Consider the following 9,460-nt stretch of genomic DNA (forward strand, 5'->3'; position numbering starts at 1 on the left):
CCTAACAGCTGAGCTAGATTGCAGACTTTTAGAGCCGAATTCAATCAAAAATTTAAGTGCAAATATATCATTATTTTTAACACTGAAAACAAGATACTTACTGTACCCAGCCTCCATTTCCTTATCTCTTAAATGGGGACAGTGAAACCAGTCCCAGAAGGTAACTGTGCTGTTCATAGATAATACACATAAAATACCTAGGGCAGGGCTGGGGATATAGCTCAGTGGCATAAGCACCTGCCCGGCAAGCGCAAGGTCCTGAGTTTGATCCCCAGTACTGAAAAAAAAAAAAAAAAACGTACCTAGGGCGATACTGAGTTTACAGTCAGTGTTCAGTTGACCTTTTTGTTTTTCTTTTCTCTTTTCCTTTTTTTTTCTCTAAAGGAGGGATCTCACTACATTGCCTAGGCTGGCCTTAAATTCCTGGACTCAAGTGACCCTCCTGCCTCAGCTTCTTGAGTAGCTGGGATTATGGACACATGCACAGCACCTAGCTTTTCTTAACTTGAGTTCATAGGTGCCTGAGTTTGGTACAACACCCAAGAGACAAAACACTACCCAGGCTCCCCTTTTTCAGATGTTACCCAGAAATCCACATCCATGGATGAAGCCAGATGTGCACAGTTCTTTGTAACATTGCTTGTATGAGCAAAGCACTGGGGGCACCCAGATGTGTCTCGGAGGAGACTCATAACTCTGTTATACACCAGATGATGGTCTGATGCTATAGGACCTTTGAGCAGGAAGGAAATCTGTCTGCATGCCCTGACAATAGGAAGATCTCCAAGAAGCACTGAAGTAAAAACATAGGAGGCAAAGCAGTGAGTGTAACTTAGTCCACTTTGAATTGAAAAGGAAACTCTATAGATATTATATGTGTGCAGACACACATATACATGTATTACACTTGCAGATGGTTATACACATAAAATATTAAGTATGTCCAATATAGCAATAAAAACATTTAATATAAAAACATTTTTAAAGCTGGGCATGATGGTGCACACCTGTAATCCCAGCACTATAGGAGGCTGAGGCAGGAGAATCACAAGTTGGAGTCCAGTCTGGGCAACTGAGTGATTTAGTGAGGCCCTGAACTAGCTGAACTCAGTGTAAAGATGCTGGGTTCAATCCTAAGTATATTCAAAAAATAAAAATAAACAACACTGATATACTTTATGTGTGTATGCTGTGTGTGTATATACATATGTATATGCATGTATATAATCCATAAATGTCTATACCTGAAAATATACATAAAAGCAGTCTGTGAGGATTCTCCTCAAACCAAGGAGGGTGGTCATTTCTGTAGATAAAATGGTCTGGACCATGAATCAATAGAAGGGGGACCCATGTATGCATCCTGTGTATTCTTTAAATATTTTAAGGAATATTAAAATCTTACATACCATTGGAAATTTATACATCAAACTATTCTTAACTGTGTATCTGAACTGCCCTTGGCTGTAGCTGATGTATTGGTTAGTTTTCCCATTGCTGGGACAAGATACCTGACACAGCTTAAAGTAGGGAAGGTTCATTTGGGGACATGGTTTCAAAGGTTACAGTCCATGGTCAGCTGGCTCCAAGGCAGAGTCATCAGGGTAGAGGGCATGGTGGAGGAAAACTGTTCAAGTCATGGTGACCAGGAAGTAAAGCAGGCTGGAAAGAGCCAGAGAAGAAGGGGTCAGGAACCAGACAGAGGTCCGCAGGGCCACACCCCTCACACCACACCTCCTCCAGCTGGGCCGCACCTCATAATAGCCTATTCAGGAATGAGCTCACTGTGGGTTAACCCGCTGATGATGTTACAGCACTCACAATACAGTCATTTCTCCGAGAGATCTCTTCATCCAGTCTAGCTGACAAGGTTAATCAGCACAGCGGGCAATACCTTAAAAAGAGGATAAACTTTCTGAAAATTGAGATGCTCCATTTTAACTTTAGTATCATGTTTTTCTTCTTATAATTATGAATGTATCACACTTATGCAAGCATACCCACAATTAAAGGTATTTTCATTTGAAAAATAAAATATTGACTTAAGAAAAAACACGGAACTTTCTTTTGTTAAGGAGGCCTACGTTTCTTAGTGTAATTTTGTGTGCATTTTCTACTTTTGTATACTGAATGGGTATTATTTTTTCAATACGTAGAGTGACCTTTGCCTTTCATTCTTTCTTCTTTTAAACCCTTTAATGTATAAGAAATCTGCTTCTATTTTGAAGCCAGCCTATGCTACAAAAGCAAGTTCAAGACCAGCCTACACTACATAGCAAGATCTTGTCTCAAATACATAGCAATACCCATCCCCCAAAAAAGGGCAACCTATTGGAGACCCCTCCTGTCTCTCAGGAGGTATTCCTATTCCCCATTTCTTTTCTCCAGTAAGTTTTCCTATTCTTGAAAAGCAAAAGAAATCTGCTCCTAGCAGGGTACATGCCTGTAATCCCAGAATTTGGGAGGCTGAGGCGTAAGGATCACTGAGAGTTCAAGGCCAGCCTGGGCTACATAGTGAATTCAAGGCCAGCCTGAACTACATATCAAGTCTGTGTCTCAAGAAGTCTGCTTCTGGCCAAGCATGTTGATGAACTCAGCTGAAGCCACCTCAGGCTGAGCACATCCCGTACAAAATAAATGGCAAAGCAAATGATGCATAGGTGTGTGACCAGCGCCAGCTCTGACGCACTCTCGCTGTCTTGTCCCCACAGATGACAGAAGGCAGGCACTGCCAGGTGCACCTCCTGGATGACAGGAGACTGGAGCTGCTGGTGCAGGTAGGTGTCGCCCACCTGCTCTGAGTCCCACCGTCTGTGCTAGGGCCCGGGAGTCGCTGCAGGGAGAAAGGCAGCTGACAAGTCAGGAGACGTGGCCCTGTCCAGCACAGGTGTTGTAGCCTGGCGCACACTGAGAGGTCTGGGTTTGTCTTGGCCTGAGAGGTCTGGAGCTGTGACCCTGGGTGAGTGATTGTCCGCTCACCCTCCTGTTGGTCAGTCCAGGGCTACAGTGCTTCCATGAAGGGGTCATTGTGGGGTGTTTCCCGCATTCTGCCACGTTCCAGCCACATGGCCCTGTGTGAGTGAGACGCCAGTGTCATGAGCTGTGACCTGAGGTTAAGACAGCTGTGACCACAGAATTAGGGTGAAGCAGATGATACCCTGTGAAGGATGGGATTTCAATGTTTGGTGTTTTCTTTCTGTTTGCCCAACACCCTGGACCAAAAGTCTTGCGAAGCTGTGGAAGGCCGTGCAGACGGGCCCTCCCTCAGCTGGGCCAGACTTCTTTCTCCACTGGCCACCCTGCATTCGTGTCCCCAGCCCACTCCGCGTGGGCTTCAGTTAGAATGAAAGCAGTACAGTTGACGGTAGTTTCTCCAGAGTACAAGTTTTAGTCTAGGTTTCTGCCTTTTTTCCTTTCCTTTTCTTCCTTCTCCTTCTTCTCTTGCACTGTCCCTCCCCCTCCCTGCTTTCCTTCCTACTTTCCCTTTTGTTTTGTCTTTTTGAGACGGGGTCTCACTATGCAGTTCAGGCTGGCCTGGAGCTCACCTGTAGCCCAGCCTGGTCTCAAATTCACAATGATCATCCTGCCTCAGCCTCCTGAGTGCTGGGATTACAGGCGTGCGCCACCACGCCCGGCAGTTGGTGATTTTTTTGGTGGCGGGGCTACTTTCCTTTAAATCATGCCCATCTTTTTTTCTCCAGCAGAAGAGCCCTTGCCTTTACCATGCTGTCCCCTAACCTCCCTGGCTCACAGTCCAGAGGGATCTGGCCTGAGTCCTGTCCTGCAGAGACTCTTTCCTTCCCCAGTCCCTGCAAGCCCAGCACCGGCCATCCCTCAGCACGTCTGGCAGCTTCCTCACCTTGTTTCCCCTGCCAGTCCGAAGCGCCCCAGAAGCCCGTAGGCTAGACCTCCCTGCGTGGCGTGCACTGCTGATGATGCTGAGCAGGATGCACACAGTGGCTCCCTCCGTGGAGGGAAGTGGACTCCCCGAGGCCTCAGGCTTCGGAAGGAGGCAGAACCAGGTTCAGAACCTTGGCGACCACAATGCCACATCAAGTGAGATGCCGACCTCTTTGCCTTGGTGGGCTCGTTTATAAGATGGAAGTAACAAGCCCTATCTCATGGGCTTGTTATCGTAAGGACTGAGTGAAAGAGTGTAAGTCCAGGTCAGTAAATGCAGCCCCCCTCGTTACTGTTGTTGCTAGTTCTGCCTGTAGCCCCGTACCCTTGAGTTCTGAGCCTCTCTGATTGGCCATCAGCAGGTAAAATTATTCCTACAATCTTTTATTATATCGCAGGCAACTAGGAGTGAAGTGTTTAGTGTTCCTCACCTTGGTCACTAGCATCGTGCTACATATAAAGGAATATATTTTCCAAACACTTACGTATTAGTAACTACACTGTTGCCTTAGAGGGAAGCAGTGAGATGTTCAGGTGAATGGCAAACCCGTGGAACAGAAAATATCTCATTGACGTTCCTGGTCCCATCTCTGCTCCTTCCCAGAACTCTAAGAGAACCATCTATAGTGAACCTAATTAACAAATGGGGGCAGGTACTTAAAAACAAATAGGCAAATAAAAGCTGCTTTAAAGAACATAGGACTCAGGAGGCTGAGGCAGGAGGATCACTGTGTGAGTTTGAGGCCAGCCTGGATTACATAATGAATTCAAGGCCAGCCTGAACTGCATAGAGAGTGAGACCCTGTCTCCAAATAAGCAAGCAAAACAAACAAAAACCTTAAGGGTCAAAGAAGATGGCAGCATTAAGAGCAAGAGGTATCCTAGTCTGGGTATGGTGGCACACACCTGTAATCCCAGAACTCGGGAGGCTGAGGCAGGAGGATTGCTGTGAATTCGAGGCCAGCCTGGGTTGCAAAGTGAATTCCTGGCCAGCCTGAACTACGTAGTGAAACCCTGTCTCAAAAAGACAAAAAAACAGAAAGGTAACCAAATTGCTTCTAATCAGATTTTTTATTTTAACAGCCCAAACTTTTATCAAGGGAATTGCTGGACCTTGTGGCTTCGCATTTCAACCTGAAAGAAAAAGAGTATTTTGGAATCACGTTCATAGACGACACGTAAGTGTTTTCACAGTTTTCCTTTATTTGCCTTTTGCTGGGACTATCTACTGGCTGTCACTCATGATTAACAAAAACCACATGCTAAGGACTTGAGGATGTCCTGCTTAGTTAAATATTAAATGTTCACAGGCCAGGGAGATAGCTCAGCGGCACAAGCGCCTGCCTGGCAAGCACAAGGTCCTGAGTTTGATTCCTGGTACCAAAAAAAAAAAAAAGAAAAAGAATATCAGCCATTGGAAAAGCTCAAAATACTATCCTAAGTGTTGTAGAAATTTATGGGCTTGCAAATTTAGCTCAGGTATCAATGATAGAAATACCTTGAAACTAAATGTTGTGGTGTTGGTGGCAGGATAGTTTAAAGGCATCTGTGTGGCCCACCTAAAAATGTGCATAGTTTAATATGAAATGAACTTCCTGACAGAAACTGGCTATTTTATGTTCCCCTTTTGCTTTCATTTTCTTTTTTTTCCATTTGACACCCTCTGTTGTGAGCGACTGTGTGTATGCAATTATGTGTTTTGTGTATGTATATATTTTCCTCAGCGATTTAAATAGTCTTTGAAATGATGTCGGTACAATATGTGTCTTAGTTACTTTTCTCTTGTTGCTGAGAAAAAATACCTGACATCCAGAATTAAAGAAGGAAAGGTTTCTTTAGCTCACAGATTGTGGAGGTTTCAGTCCATACTGGGCTGGCTCCAAGGCACAGTGGCACATGGCAACAGTTCATGGCAGCAGAAAACAGCAAAAACAACCAGAGGCAAAAGGGAGGAGTGGGCTTCCTGCCCCAGGGCGGGTGTGGTACTCATACCTGTAATCCCAACATTGGACCTTGGGTCAGTCCAAACCTCCAGAAGCCCGCCCTATGACTGCATGAGGCTTTGGGGGGACTTCCAGACACAAACCATGACAATATATGTAAGAGAAAATTCCTAAAAATATAAAACTCTGTATCTGTATGTTTGGAGTTATTAGCTTTTTTCTTCGTCTTGTATATGTGTGTGCGTCTGTCGGTCCACTTTATGGCAGCCTAATTTGTCTACATTTTATGTGGCTAGATATATTACCAGAACAATCCTTCCCCTCTCTGGACATCATTTCCAGAGTTCCTTAAATATTAACATTTAAGAAAATGTGTTCCAGACACAAAATCTGTTGTCCAACCACCCCAGCATTCTTTCCATAACTCTCGCAGTTTAAGTGTTCTCTCTTCAGTTTAACCAGGTGGAAAATGATTTCAAGAAGGGGTTCATTTGTTTTCCACACCAGGTGGCTTCTTGCTACTTCCAGCCTTGGGTGGGCTGTTTGCCTAGGACCGCTAGGAAATGCCAGCGGCCCTGGGACCTGGGCTATGGCCGGGTAAAATTCAGACAACTGTTAGGAGATGTAGCAAACCCTGAACACTTAGGTTCTAGACTCCTGACGTTTCCTGAAGATGGATAAGTAAAGCAGAAGAAAGAAAGTGGGCATCACCTGCCCGCTATGATGAACAGCCTCAGCGGCTCCTCCTCCTCCCTCTGCTGGGTGAAATGAGAAATGCAGCTGTTCCTTGGCCACACAGTTCTGGCCAGAAAGCCAAAACCAGTCCATGTGAATCTGATTACACAGGCGCGTGTGTGCACAGGCACGCACACACACACACACACACACACACACTGGAAGGGAATGAAAGAATAGCAAACAGTACAAGGCCGAAAACCATAAATACATAATGGCTAAGGGATACGGCATAAACTGTAATTGCTGTAAGCACTATAATTTAGGAGAAGGTCACACAGAGTTGAGACTAAAAGCATGGATTCTGGAGTCATTTATTTGTTCAACAAATATTTCTTGAGTGCCCACTAACGGCCAGATGTGGCCCTGTGTCTAGGGATCCAGCTGCTGCGAGCGATACGGACAAGGTCTCTGCTTCCTGGAGTTTCTGTTGCAGAGGTGCACTCTGCCGTAGCAAGCAAGTGCAGATAAATGAGAAAATCCCCAGTTATAACTGAAGAGCAAAACTGAGAGGCCATATCAGGAAGAGTGGGGGACGGGCCTTTTTAAACAGCGGGCCAGGCTGATGTCTCCCAGGGGCTGTGCAGTGAAAAGCAGGAACCACCTCTGCAGAAGCTGGCTTTCTCACTGAGTACAGTCCCGGGCATTCCCCTCGTCGTCAGGCCTACAACCACCATCAACCACTGCCCAAGAATGACCGCTTACCAGTGGTAGACCCGTAATCCCGGCTACTTCAGGGGTCAAAGTAGTGGAGGCAGAAGCCCACAAGCTTGAGTCCAACCTGGGCAACTTAGTGACTTAGTGAGACCCTGATCCCATTACCAAAGGGGGAAAAAAGCGAGGGCAGAGAGGGAGGCAAGGGGCAGACATGGAATATTAGTAGCTATGTGACTTAGGGCAGTTATTTGATATCCCTGACCCTCACATTTTCTCATCTGTACCACGGACCTCTAACAGTACCTATACAGTAAATACCACATAGCACGTCTATAATAGGGTACAGGGATTATATAGTACTAGTCGACCAAATCAGATATGGGGAGCCGTAGCACAGCCACACAGTGCAAGGGCACTCACTTCTGTTGTTAGTAGTCATGGCAATGGGAGAACGTGCAGAGGGATGCCGGGGAAGGGGATGGCCTCATAGGAGGGTTGCTAGGACGGGGCCTAGCGGGTGGACTTTAGACAGAGAGGAGAGGACCTGGTCTTCCAGGCAGGAGTCATTCGGGGGCAGAGGCGCAGACACGGTAATGCACATGGTGCATCTGCCCAGTGTGAAGACACCTGCCCAGTCATGGCGCTAGAGGTGAGCCAAGGACGCGATCACAGGTGACCTGCGAGTCACGGAGATGGGGGAGGCACCCCCAGCCTGGAAGGATGCCACACAGAGGAGGAATAGATTTATGAGCGCAGTGCCAAAGGCTCCTCAGGCTGCAGGACTCTTACTGGGCTGGAAAAGAAGGTTCTGGACCCCTGAGGGCTTCTGGGAAAGCTCAGATGAACAACAGCCAGGCAGTGCCTAAGCCAGGCATCCAGCCTTCTTCACAAAGAAAAGGAGTGTCATGACTGACTTTCCTTGACGACCTGGGCCACCCTCTTCCTCATCTGCCTGGGGTTCCTCTCTAAAACTGTACCAGCAGAAGAGCGGCCAAGCCCTCCGCGGGTATCTGCCTGGGCTCTCACAACCAGGGCCCAGACTTCCCCAGACCCCGGTTCCATCATGTCCTCCGCACCCAGCACCCCCCGGCAGGGGACAACACCATCCATTTCTAACTCCGGCTACGTTAATTTTCAAAAGTATGAGTTGGGCTTGTGGGAAGGAGGGCAGAATTTGCCATTTCCACCTTGCCGGGGACCAGCCCTGGAAAACTGTTTATGTCTAAGGGTGTCTCCTTGGAATGTCATAGTCACAAGGCTAGTTTTTTGCTTTGTCTGGTAAATATATTTGGAAAGCATTCTTTCAGCACTCCCCTCGTCCGCCCACATGAAACCGCCGAGTGGGCCCCACCCACGCTGCTGTCTGAACGGCCCTTTCCAGCCCAGATGCCACATCAGCCTTGCGCCTTTGGTGAACGTCTTTAAATAGAGTAAGCTGGACATTTGGTCAGTGAAACTAGCTGGTATCTCTGCCCCGCACCAAGGGCAGAAGTGGAAAAAAATCACCTGCAGTTACATAACGAGAGTAGTAATGACAGCAGCAGAAACAAATCCGGGGGAACTAGAGGGAGGGGGTGATTTCCCAGATAATAGGACACTCTGCTTCGTTCCTTCCAGGGATCTGGATGCAGGGCGCATCTCCCTCCCCTAGAGGGCAGTCTCGCCCTCCTGAGGTGGCGGCCCCTTAGGTTCCCCACGGTGGTTTTTATCACTTCCCCGTTTCATTTTTTTCTCTCTCTCCGTGTTTTGAAAGACTTTGCTGAGTAAGCTTTGTTCATGAGGAAATAACACAGAGGCTCTGCTGCACCGCTCTGAATTCTGATCACTGTCCCTCCTTAGCCTGAAGCGACCACTGGTGTAATTCTGTCCAAAAAGAAATTCGGGGCTTTTTGGTTGGTCTGCATAGCCTGATAGGGTCAGATAAGCCTGTCTCCTCCAGGTCATTAGATCTGGTATATTCCCTAATGGAAACACCTGAAAGAAGCAGCGTGCAAGCAATAAGTAACCTCAGTGATATCTTAGTGGGAGAATTATGGGTAATTTTTTTAATCTTGAGGACTTTTTTTTGATAGTGACATTACAGACTCTAAAAATCTAATTTCTAGCAACACTTTCAAAAATGATTTTATGTTACACACACGTGGACATCTCTTCAGAGAAACGCTGAATGTCGTAGTTGAAGCCAGTCTCTTCTGTTTACTTCCCGCTCCAACTGTAGTTTATTC

At 46.7% G+C, this 9,460-nt stretch overlaps 1 protein-coding gene across 4 annotated transcripts in view; it reads left to right on the forward strand.

The window, feature by feature from the left end:
- Nucleotides 1-9,460, forward strand: part of Frmd4b (FERM domain containing 4B) — a 246,277-nt gene that overhangs the window by 116,385 nt on the left and 120,432 nt on the right. For all 4 annotated transcript variants that reach the window (XM_005383804.2, XM_005383801.2, XM_005383803.2 and 1 more), the window contains 2 exons: nt 2,712-2,777; nt 4,984-5,078. In XM_005383804.2, coding sequence (XP_005383861.1) covers nt 2,712-2,777; nt 4,984-5,078 — 161 coding nt within the window. The remainder of the gene's footprint in view (nt 1-2,711; nt 2,778-4,983; nt 5,079-9,460) is intronic.

The sequence above is a fragment of the Chinchilla lanigera genome, unplaced genomic scaffold (assembly GCF_000276665.1).
Source record: "Chinchilla lanigera isolate Chin_1 unplaced genomic scaffold, ChiLan1.0 scaffold00020, whole genome shotgun sequence".
Lineage (NCBI taxonomy): Eukaryota > Metazoa > Chordata > Mammalia > Rodentia > Chinchillidae > Chinchilla > Chinchilla lanigera.